This window comes from Bactrocera tryoni, chromosome 4 (genome assembly GCF_016617805.1).
Source record: "Bactrocera tryoni isolate S06 chromosome 4, CSIRO_BtryS06_freeze2, whole genome shotgun sequence".
In the NCBI taxonomy this organism is placed as follows: Eukaryota; Metazoa; Arthropoda; class Insecta; order Diptera; family Tephritidae; genus Bactrocera; species Bactrocera tryoni.
The window spans coordinates 52,116,229-52,129,300 of record NC_052502.1 but is presented as its reverse complement, the minus strand read 5'-3'; the positions used below and the strand labels follow the sequence as shown (position 1 = coordinate 52,129,300).

At 35.8% G+C, this 13,072-nt stretch overlaps 1 protein-coding gene across 6 annotated transcripts in view; it reads right to left on the bottom strand.

The window, feature by feature from the left end:
* Positions 1-13,072, bottom strand: part of LOC120774162 (neurobeachin) — a 713,474-nt gene that overhangs the window by 143,729 nt on the left and 556,673 nt on the right. For all 6 annotated transcript variants that reach the window (XM_040103580.1, XM_040103581.1, XM_040103583.1 and 3 more), the window contains exon 3: positions 11,247-11,351. In XM_040103580.1, the coding sequence (XP_039959514.1) occupies positions 11,247-11,351 (105 nt within the window). The remainder of the gene's footprint in view (positions 1-11,246; positions 11,352-13,072) is intronic.

The window sequence follows — 13,072 nt, the reverse complement described above, 5'->3', positions numbered from 1 at the left end:
TATTGACCGCGAACAGATAAGTTTTTTATTTAGGATAGCTCTGAGATATATGACAGAGATCAAAAGTAGCATAGTTCTACCCCTTAAAAAGGGGAGATTTAATTGCGAAGTTTTTACTCTTTTTATGAAAGGACAGATTTATCTTTTCTCCAAAATCACTTTTTCAATGTTCCAATATTCTGAAGAAGCGTTTTACTGTCCTTGAGCGGAATGTGACTGGTGATTAAAAAGGATCCATTACGACAGCCATTAATTTCATGAATCAAGTTACCCAATCAGCGGCAGAGCCGAATAACCACGACAACAAGCTAATTATTTGTATTTGGTAAGGAAGCGAGCGTTTGTAAAAAATTTGATAAATTTACGACTGGATATGAGGCAATGATCTCCCAGCGGGACAATGTTCAGCCACAAGTTATAAGACCGGCTAAAACTATTTGGAAAGCACAGGTGTGGAAGTTCTGACTCGTCCGCCTTATAGCTCAGACGTTACCTCTTCTGCCTATCATATGTGCCGGTCGATGTAAAATGCCATATTTACGGTTGATATCAGTACAGGGTGTCAAAAATTGGCTCTATACATTTTTCTGCCAAGCCGGCTCAGTTCTTTGAAGTCCAAAAAGAGCCAGAAGGACGGGAAAGATGTAATAGCTTCAGATGGGCAATACTTTTATTAATTCTTGTCTTTGTATATATGTATGTATGTTTTTCTTAAATAATCGTTGAAATTTTGATAAAACTAACAGCAAAATAAAAAGAAGTTTGTTCATATGGAGGATATTTGTTTGAACTCTTCAGTTAAGCCTCAATTCTTAGAAAAAAACTTCTAACAAGTGCAAATAGCATGCAGTTTGAATTCAAAATTGATCTGTTTGAGGAAAATAATGAGCTTAATGTTAATGTCACACTGAAGATTGGCACCATATTACTTTTATTAAAGTTTTGGGTAATGTGATGACAAAATACCTATGGAAAAACTGTAGCCTTATAATATCATTCACACAATTTGACCTTCCTTATGCTTAAACCATAATGCAAAAAATTACAAAAATAAAGAAAAACTCGTCTAAACTTGCTCTGCATTACAAACTTGTAGCTTCAAGGGCTCATCAAGTAAAAAAACAAGAAAAAAACTGCCTAACTTATAAAAACTCACCGCTCAGCTGCAATATGCCGCTACATTTAATGAAAATCAAATTCACTTTAACACCTCGCCCTACCAGCGCCCAACACTTTGAATAATGCACAAAAACCTGACCCTGACCAGCGAGAGAGTAGGAAACATTTTTCTACATAAACGTTAATCATACGCCATGGCGGACGACTGAAGCAGCTGTCGGCATACAATTTCAGCAAACAAAGTACAGCACAAAACACACATCAGAAAAACAGAAACTAATAAAGAACGAAGCCAACAGCAGCCGTCCGGTTGCTGAATGAAAAATGCAACAAAATGGCATAAATAAAGCAGCTGGACAAAGTATGAAAGCAGAAATTGTTATTACATGGCTAATGTTATGACCTTCACCGGTGGCATGTGGCATGACCAAACAGAGTTAGCCAGCAGTGTTGCGAGCAAAAGCTGAAGCATAAAGAGAAAAAAGAGCGAATGAAAACGTGTTGTGGTACCAGTTGAATGCAGCCAGCAACAACAAACGCAACAACATGTGGCATTTTTAATGCAACGGCATAGCGCGCATATTAAAAATGCAAGGAATGAGCAAAATTAGATAAAAAGAAGAACAAATTTTTATACAAAGTATGCGAGTGCATAACTGCAGCCATAACAAATGCCAGGGGAGCACGAAGCCGAAATAAAAAAAAATTAAAACGGACACAAAATAAAATGCGCATTATGATGAGAAGTTTGAAACGGTAATGGTGGGCAAAGCGTTTCAGCGCGGAGTAGCGATTATTCAGCATCAGCGCGCCGTCAGTGCGATAAACGCAATGCGCGCATTAATACTGCTCATCAGGCAGACGTCTGAGCAATGACTGCAACGATTTGTAACTGGAAATATATACATGTATTTAAGTAAAAATTCTGAAAAGAAAACACACAGTTATATAGTGGAGCTAGGCAAGTAGTCTCCAGATAGTTTGCAATAGGAATTTGTTGGAGCGAAGAGTTCACTATAACAACACTGAAGAACCGTGTAGAAGCTTGCAAAACTTTAACAATCCAATTTATTAAAAAGGGTATACAAAGTTGAATAATTATATATTTCAAAATTTTATTGTACTGAGTTGTGTTTACGATTAATAAGAAGGTAGAATTTCCCAATTCAGATTGCTTTTAATCAAGTTCTAAACGTCTTGATTTTAAAAAAGTATATAAAAACAAAAAAACCGTTATCTTCGGCTGTACCGAAACTATAATACCCTTCACAAGTGCATTTTTAATAGCATACGAGGGTGTAAAATTTTTGTTTTCTTATTTTAGGCGATCTGTTTGAATGGCAGCTATATGCTTTAGTGATTCGATCTGAGCAATATGTTCGGAGATTGTAGCGATCCCTAAGCTAAAAATTTATGGAAAAATTCGTGTCCAGATTTTGTCAAATTAAAAAATTTTTCGTACAAAGGTTTTATATTGATGGGTTAGTTTGTATTGCAGCCATATGATATAGTTGTCCGATCTGAACAATTTATTTGGAGCCTGTAGTAAGATTTCAGATATTAGTCTGTACAAAATTTCATAAAAATAACTAGTCAAATAAAAAAGTTTCCCATACAAGGATCTAGCTATACTCGTATGATATAGTTGTGTGATTTGAAAAATTTCTCTCGAGATTGTAGCGATGACTTAAATATCAATCTGTACCAAATTTCACAAAAATATCTGGTTAAATGTAAGGGTTTGAGTTCTATAGATCAGTTTGCATGACAGCTTTACATATACCATAATTGTCCGATTACGACGCTGCCAACAAATAAGCAGTAAAGAAAGATGTGTGCAAAATTTTAGATCTATATCACAACTTCTCGTAAGTTTATATCAACGATCTTATGGAACTCAGTTCAGAAAAAACTTGATTTCGGAACAAATTCATTTTAAGAAAGGAAGAAGAAGACACTCTGAAATTTTAGTCTTGCAAATGTCTAACACTCAGGTGGTTGAGACTAGATATCCCAATATTCCAACTGAAAAGACTCGGCTGGTGTGGAAAAAATTGGTATTTTAGCACATTCACTGTGTTTCTGGATAAGATTTACTTGGGATTCCCCCAACAGCCGGTTCTACGTCACCGGAATCAACCGGATTTTATCCGGCCAAGGGAAAAAAACTTACTTACACAATAGCACTATCTCCCTAACGCGGTCGCATACTTTCGTAATAATAATGTAAGTCACAAATAAATATATAGTTTTTATAATATTTTGAAGTTTCTGGGATATCTATTTGCACAAATTTTAATAACGGTAGGTGCTTTGAATCTTGGAAATTTCTAAAAAAAATGCTTTTGGGAAATTTTCCTTATAAAATAGGATTAGCGATGTAGCGTTAAAAGATTTCGACTTAACGTTTGGAATAATGTTTAAAATCTAATAATGTATTTAAGGAAAACTGGAGACTTGCAAAAACTGGCCTTCCAGGAACAAAATTTTCTCAATATACAACCAACTCTTTTTTTACACGGTTTTTTTCTTTTTACATGGATGTGAAGTTACACAGTTGAAAAAAGTCGACAGCGCAAGACCTTTCGGAAAGTAGTCCGACAATTCAAAACTCTATTACCGGACGAAAGTCACCATTGCATAATTTGATGAATATCACCAGTGATGTTACCGACTTTAGTCCCGTTCATAGCAAACAATTGCGCTTGTTAGCGACGAATAATTATGTAGCTATGTAAATATTTTTTCTTTTTTTTTCTATTCAAACTTTTTGTTCTTAATTCTGGATTAACATATTTCTTTGGTTTTTGCTTGCTCTACCAATTTTTCACCTATGTATATAAATTATATATTTTAAGTTTTAATGCTCAATAAAATACAATTTGTAGCATATCTGAAATTTTATAGTTTTTTACACGGTTTTTCGAAGTAAATATAGTTCTTTATTTCATCTTACACGGTTTTCAGATGACATGGAACGTATCCACCATTTTACTATAGGAATCGACTCTTTTTTACACGTTTTTTTTACATGGATTTCTGAAGAACTTACCTACCGTGTAAAAAAAGAGTTGGGTGTAATCTGAAGCTGTCGGACGAAATTCGTATATGTATTTAAAAATTGTAAGCTCAACATTCATTAAAGCTTCATACACATAGCTCTTTTTTCCAAAAAATTATATTCATAATAATACCACACACACATTTAAACACCAAATTAAAAATAAAATAGCTTACAATTAAGTTCTAAGCACAAGCGCATAACATTATTAAAACATTTAAACAAAACAAAAGGTTTCAAACCAAAAATTAAATCGCCAGCTCGCTCTTGCCGCCTTGACGACTAAGAAAAATCCGACTTATTTAAGATTTACGCCACAAAAGCTTGCGGTAATTGGCGGCGCGTGGCCAAAGGGTGTTCAGCACTCGCTGTTAGTGCCACGAAACAAATGAAAAATTAAAAAAAAAATTATAAAAATTAAAATAATAACAATAAATACTCATAGAATTTGAGCGGATCCCTTAAAATACCCAAGACTACTTCCTGCAGCCGCGGCGCTGTCGTTGCTGTAAACTTAAATTTGCATACAAACTGCCAAGCTGCTGCCCGCGAAGTCTGTTGTCAACAGCAGTTGACAACCACAAAGCCAAGCTGGCTAAAAGCATACACACAAAGCAAACGACTAATGACTAGAAAGCAAACGGGTGTTGGACCAAGCATGGTGGGTGAGGACCGCTTGTCACTCGCCAAAATACTTAGTCGCATTGTTTTTGTACTGGTTTCGGTTTGCATGAATTTGTATTGAAAGCATTCGCTAAATTTGACACCCTTCAATACACACACACAGCCCGCAGAACGCTTTGATTCAGTTTAAGCGACGCAGCAAGTTGTAGAATGCCACAGCATAATGGAGTCAGTAAGTCAGTGCTTTAGTTAAGTAGTTGATTAGGTTTGGATCTGTCGGTTGTTTGGTTATACGCAGCGGTGAGTTCATGACTAATGGGTTAACCACTTCATTATGTATACGCCATGTACATATGTATGTGTGTGTGTCGCCTAATTAATCCAGTGCTACACGCATTTGTGTTTAGAGAGAACTCTCAACGCTCAACATAGTACTGGGGGTGCAAAATTTGTGGAATTTAAAGCAAGAAAAATTTAAAAAGATTTTTTTTCACACATAAAGTAAATAGTAAAAGAAATATATTTTTTAATAAAAAAAAGGGGTGCATATAGAGAGGTGCACTATAGAATTTTCTTACATTGTATTAGTATGCATTCGACATGTAGTCCCTCTATTGTTAAGATTGTGTTCTTTAAGGTAAAAGTAGATCTATTGATCTCAAGGCAGCTTAATTCAGAGTTATGAGCTTTCAGTCCGAACGGCAATACTGACGTGGAGCTCTCCGACTGTGCGCACAAGATTATGCAAGAAGTCTCTACCTTCGACATTGGGCTTTTTTAAGAATCACTGAATTCTGCTAAGCTGATGAGCTTTAGGACACCCTTACCTAAATTTTAGCAAACTGGGCACGATAGGGTTCCAGCGTTGGACTTATGTTGCTCATAAGAACTCAAATATTGCTCGTTAACAAACAGGGCGGAATATAGGCGACCTCAGCAAGCATTTCTCACAACCATACCCGTGCAAATTACTAAATGGAGGAAGGTGAGCTCATACTTTTGGTGAACTAAGCATTTAGTGTATAGATAGGTTTTTTTTTATTCATATTGAGGAATTATGGTTCCACAAAGGAAGGATTCGTTTTCAACTGGGCAATAGAGATTCTTCGTGAACTATGTGGGGAAGATCAGCCTAGTAACCTGTGTTAAACTAACTTAATATTGCATTAACTTGATTGTGTGGTGTTACGTCTTTAACAAAATCTTGAAATAACACACATTATTATGATATTCAAAAGGAAACGTCGGAAACCCCATAAAGTGTACTCGAATATACAAAATCATTAATATGATGAGCTGTGTCGAGATATCCATGTTCCCTTTGCCTATCCGTCTGCATGTATGCGAACTGGTCCCACAGTTTTTAAGATATCGTTCTGAAATTTTGCGCACGTTCTTTTCTCACAAAGAAGTTGCTCATTTGTCGGGACCACTGATATCAGATAACTATAGAATATATGAAGCTGTCATACAACTGACAGTTTATAAATAAGAAATTGATCCTTTTTATAAAAAAATCTTTTCGTTTTTTCTTGTTTTAACAAATGTTCACTCCCTTCTAACAGATCTTGGCAAGTAAAGCTTTTGTATGGAAAATACTTAGAATGAACCAGCAATACCGGCCCTGAAATATGAAAACTTTTTTACTTGGTTGATTTTATCGGCATTTATTTATACGAGCGTATATCTAACTACTTTATTTGTGTTGCGAAGAAATCGAAATTATGTTTACAAAATACATCAGGGTTGTCCTTAAATATAAGAAAAAACATTTCAAAGAGAACAATATGATTGCTACTGCCACAATGACAAATTTATGGCAATAACGGAAACTAGAGACGCGCTTCAGAGAGGCTAAGTTTCGACTATACATTCTAGGCTCGAAAATTCCTATTCCTGAAGTCAACATTTTTACTAAACAGCAAAAGTTAAATTAGTAACCAGCGGAATAATATTAGTTTGTCAAAAAAGTCTTGCGGTATTTGCGTTAGTTGGCGCTGAAAGCGCGTAGTTCTAGTTTTATTCGTCGCATCGGGTCATGCATACCTTTTTGGAAAGCTCATTTTACGCGCTAACACGTGTTTGATTGATCGTCGTTTCTTTTAAGTCGTTCGTGAGTTATAGCGTCGCAAACATGGAGCAAAATAAAAAGAAAATACGGCATATTTTACAGTACTACTACGATAAAGGCAAAAATGCATCTCAAGCCGCCAATAAAATTTGTGCAGTTTATGGACCCGATACAGTTTCCATTTCCACCGTACAGCGATGGTTTCAACGTTTTCGTTCTGGTGTAGAGGTGGTCGAAGATGCGCCACGCTCCGGAAGGCCTGTCGTCGAAAATTGCGATAAAATTGCTGAATTGGTCGAAAGAGACCGGCGTAGTAGCAGCCGTAGCATCGGTCAAGAGCTGGTCATTAGTCATCAAAAATTCATTTCAATTTCAATAAAAATACCGCAAGACTTTTTTGACAACCCATTATTAGGCGTAATAAATACATTTTCACTTAAAACTTTGCTAGACTCCATGGAAAAATCTCTCTTGGACAATACTAAAATTTACTCTGGCTAACTTTGACCAGATATTCACCATGCGCCAAATCTTGGAAAAGCTCCCTGAAAAAAGTATGGACACACGCCACCTTTTCTTCGATTTTTAAGCTGCCTTTGACAGCACGAAAAGGAGCTACTTTGTACCGCTATGTCTGAGTTTAGTTTTCCCCAAAAACTAAAACGGCTATTTAAACTGACGTTGAGCAATACCAAAAGCTCCGTCAGGACCGGGAAGTACATCTCCAAGCCGTTCGATACCAAACAAGGTTTCGGACAAGATGACTCTATATCAAACGTCTTCTTCAATCTAATGCTGGAGAAAATAATTCCAGCTGCAGAGCTGAATAGAGAAGGTACAATATTCTACAAGAGTGTACAAGTGCTGACGAAAGCCGCTGACATCGATAACATTGGTCACGATAACCGTTCCGTTAGTTTTAGTGTCTGCAGGTTGGACAAAAAAAGGAAGCGAATGGGTATGGTGTGGTAGTGAACGAGACGAAATATCTCATAAGCCAAACAAACCGTCGTTGCATTAGCAACTGGGTTACCACATTACTGTTGATAGTCACAACTTTGAAGTCGTAGGTAAGTTCATCTATTTAGATACCCTTGAAATCTCCAATTGGCGACAAAAAACGAAAGGAGAAACCGACTGGCGCCCTGTTGTATACCCGGTGCTTACCGCATAAGCGGCGTCTACGCCAAGAAAGAAGAAGAAGAATATATTGAACATTTATTTTGGACATATTTGCACTTGCTAAAACCAATTAAGGTATTGTGAGAATGAAGTTTTTGATTTTCAAGAACTACCCTAATATATAAACATATATACAAATGTTTGGCTTCCCAAAAATCTCTTTGGAATTCAGTTGCCTTCAGTTGAGTAACTTAATTGGCTAAACTATTGAAAACACGAGCTAACGGAATGCCTGCATAACGGTTATTTGTTACAATAAAGGATTACAAAATCATAAACTATGGCTGTAGCTGTAGGAGTGTTTGCCAATTTATAGGCATGTAAATTTTTGTCGGCCACAATGTTTGCTACGCTTTACAACAGCACCAACAACAACACAGCGACAGCTTCCGCTGGGCATTTGCACTTGCACGTTTGTTAAACTTCAAGTTCAGACAGGCTACACCCACGCCACGGCACAAGATAACAAGCAACAAAAACAACAAGTACAAAGAAATTTCAAAGGTAGCAAGTTTTCGAAGCGGAAATGGGACAAGGACAAGAGCAAAAAGGTTGTATTACCACTTTAACTGTAAGCGTTAGTGTTACGGCCAACATAACTGTTGTTGGCAGGTGAACAAGTGTAAGGCAAACAAATGAAATCATAAAAGGAAGCAGCACAAGCAAAAGGCGCTGGTGGTAGGGCGGTGAGGTTGTTGTTGTCGGCAGGCAATTTGTGACTTTTGAACATTTCGTTCAAGGCGATAGGCAACATGCTGCCTAACTAACGGTAAGTCAAGGTGCAGTAACAACGGCCGGGCTTGTTAAAAGTAATAACGGCACAAACAATAAAACATGGTCGACAACAACAACAACAAGAACAAATGTAGTAAACGTGGCACGAATGGCAAGTGTGGCAAGTGTGTTAAAACAATGCTTGCAACGCTTACAAATCGAGAGCGCTAACAAATCCAGCAGCACCAGGGAAGCGGGAGGTTGCAGCGGACCAACAAGCAGCAGCGTCGGTGACAATAAATCCTTTTTACGGCCAACGAATGCACAAGAAAGTAGTAAATTATATCTGCTCACACCACCGAGAGCGCAACTTAGCTGCCCCTTGACCAAAGCAACACGATAAACCCGTATAGATACATACATACACACGTGTACATATATACAAGTATACAAACACACACACAGAAATATGTAGATATACACCGGTGTACTTTGGCACACTCGCGCTTGCCGCTCACGTTTGCGTCAATGTGTCGTGTTTGGCATAACAAATTAGCGTCACAGGTGAACAACAACAACAACAATGAAAATGGAAAAAAGTGTATTTGAAAAATAAATAACTTTTACTTTTATGTTGCATAAATGTGATTTAAGTTTTTCGAGCCGTGCCGTTGTGCATGTGCGCTTTATTGCAGGAAATACAGTTATGCTGCGAGCTCACCACTTTGCCGCTTCCGCTGGAGAAGAAGAAAAACACGCACTTTTTACGGTGAGCTTTACACCTTTTTACAATGAGGCCGCTGGTGACATGTCGAAAATTTCGATGTGCTCATGTAACTTTTATGTATGTGTGTGTGTACGTGAGAGGTGTGCCTGTGTATTGTGCTGTCGGCGCAGTAATTTTAATATTTTTGCAAAGTCGTGATTCTGACATTTTTACCGACTGCAAAACTGCTTTTTCATATTTTCCCCCTTCGACTTCAATATGTAAATAGATACATACATACATATGTACATGTGTGTATATAAATAGTACTAGCATATGTATATGCATCACTTAAATACACATAAATAATATATTAATGTATTCGCGTCTTGAACTATTTTCATGCCCGAACTAACAGTTAAGTTCCTACATTTTTGGATTCCAGATTTAAAGTTTGCAAGAACAACAGAAAAATTAATCAGAGTTGCCAAGTGTACCTAACTAAAAGGTGTAAATATTTTAATATAATTAACGTGAATTTTCATAAATTTCAAATAATTTGTCTAAAGCAGTGCTAATGACATATAAATTTTTCGCAGAGTTGCCTACTAAATTAAATAAATAACAAAAAATTAGCATTATTAAAAATGTATATCACAGTAAGTTAGTTTCAGGCAACATAATGTGAACTTGTTTTTATTAATATGGAATATAAAAAATAGAGGTGCCACCTATTTTGAAAAATAATATTTCTAAAATATGTTTATATCACTTATACATTTTAGGCAACGTACTGTGAGTTTTGTTTTTAATAATATGCAATAGAAAAAGCAGAGTTGCCACCTTTTTGAAAAAAAATTCAAATATTACTTGAAATTGAAACCTTGGATGAGGTATTTTAAGCTTTATATAACATAAATATCTAAAACGGGTTGCCAACTGTCTTAGATCTTTTATATTAAGCAGAATGTTATGTTATGCATTTACGGTTTCTTTAAGAATGTGGAATATAAAAAAGTAGAGTTGCCATCAGTGTAAAAAATAACAATTTTAAAAAGTTTAATAATATTTGAAAATTAAAGTCAATTCGAAACAGTTGCTTTAAGTTGTTTATTGCAGCAATTTTTTGAACGAGTTGCCACCTGTTTATATTTGTTTTTTATTAAACAGAGAATTGGATACGGAAAACAACTTTTTTATATGAAACGAATAAACAGGAAATATATGTATTTGTATTCGAATAAAAATAAAGAGAAGTATGACAAACATTTTTTTGCAGAGTTGCCACCTTCCTAAAAAATAACGAAGAATTAGTATTACAACAAATGCATGTCACAATAAATAGCATTTCAATGTAATGTTAGTTTTTTTTAGTAATGTGGCATGTTAGAGAGTTGCCATCTTTTTTAAATTACATTTCTAGTAAAAAATAATATTACTTGAAAATAAAAAACTATTTAGAAAATGCATTTTAAGTTCTTTATGGCAGCAATATTCGGATAGGGTTGCCACCTAGTTTAAGTTTTTTACTCTAAGCAGAAAATTTAAAAAAAAGACAAAAAAAGGAAAAAAGTATGTACCAACATATATTGTTACCAATTTTAGCATTTTATGAACTCAAAGTTTCCATATGTTTATAAACTTACATGTATCAGAGCATTCCAAGCTTAGCAGCTTATATCGGTTTTAGTGTGTATAGCTTGGCAAGCTGTTTTTCGTACTTAGTACTAATATACATTCATAAAAAAGCTTTAGTGTGAACCACTTACCTGTAGATTTGGCGGACAATGATCCAGCAGTTCTAGCATGTGTTTAATATTTTGTGCATCTTGTATCACAAAATTTAATTCCATATCAAATTCGCCACCGACGAGCTGGAAAATACAGAAAAAGAAGTCAAAATTAATAACAAAACTCGACATATGTATGTAGTTTCATAAATTTATATAGAATTGTAAACATGAAGTGTAAAGGCCATGTAAATGTGAAAAACTAAAAAATGCGCCTTGAAGTATGCAACAGTTTACACTTTTTACCATTTAAGTTGCTGTAAATAAATATTTTACTGCATGTAAATTCAAACTAGCAGAGATATGCCTTCAAGCAAATTTATTAACACACATACATACACACACATAGGCGCTTAAACACATACACGCATGCACGCAACTATTGATGAAGCGCCTAATGAAATTAAATGTTACAAGCAGAGTGGGTGTAATGTGCCAGAGCTGGTGAAAAGAGTGCCTAGGCGGTTCATTTGGCAGCCTATAAAACGGGCACACCCTTAAATCAACCATAGCCTACCGGCTGCGGTGGTGGTGGTGGCGTGATAGTGCGCTCACACGCTCAGAAAAACTTTGTCGACTTAATGAAGCGCACAGAAAAACACGGCCAAAAGCGAACAAAGCCCACAATACTTCGTAAACACAACTACACCGGCATATTTGTAAATTTTTTGCGTGTGCTTATATGTGCGCATGCGGAAGTTGTTGATTATGGCTTATATATGCACTTATGTGTATTATATAGAATTTTATGAATAACCGCAAATTGAATTGGATTAAAATTTGCCTGCCGCTCAGTGGATTTCACATTTTATTTATTCCCTGATTTAATACTCTGTTTTCCTGTATGCGCCGCAATACCATCCAGCACCCCGCTGCACGGCCGTTGCTACACATATAATGCGAGCAAATTGCGAAAAAGCCGAGAAAAAACAGTAAACAACTGAAATAAGCAGAGCTGAATATAACCGTGTTGGTAAGGGATACAAAGTAAATCGATACATACATACATACACTGGCATTACAAGGCGGTGGCAGCGAAAAAATATAATTCACAAACAATTTGCACACACACTCATTATGTGTGCATGCTGGGAAACCACTAGCGGTCGCGGCCGCATGTGAGTTCGCGGCAAACAGCAACTTACGCAACGAACATACATATATATATGCTTGTATGTGTACAGTTGAAATATGAAGCAGTGGCGCCTGCTTGGAGTTGTAAGCAAAAGGCACATATTATCATATTTTTGTGTTACGTATACGCACTGTTGATCAGCTAGCATTAAGTGGTTATGTTTCACCAGCACACACACAGAAATGAGCAACATAAAATTACAAAAAGATTGGCTTTTAGCAGCTTCATTTGTTTATAAATATTTAATAACTGTTATAGTGGTTTGCGCTTGTTTAGCGCGGTTTTTTGTTGTAAAGAAATATTTTCAAAGCGTTTTTATGCAGATATAAGGAAAGAGTGAATATTTTATCAGTTTATGGTATACATATATTGAAATATTTATTAAAAATAATGAAATACTCTGGCGCATGTAGAAAAATGAATTTTTAGTCATTATAACCACTCTTCAACCAGATATTTGCTGTGACTAGTTGTGGATATTCATTTTAATAAGATACTTTCTACAATATTAAATCTCAGTAATATTGCTCCGGAGCCAATATAATCTATATTACTTATAAGAATAATAGCGTATATTATGGAAATATATACTATGTCTACATACATATATATGTATTTATATAGAAGTAGGACAGCGTGTATTAAAGACAGATAGGGGTCTAGGCTGTTT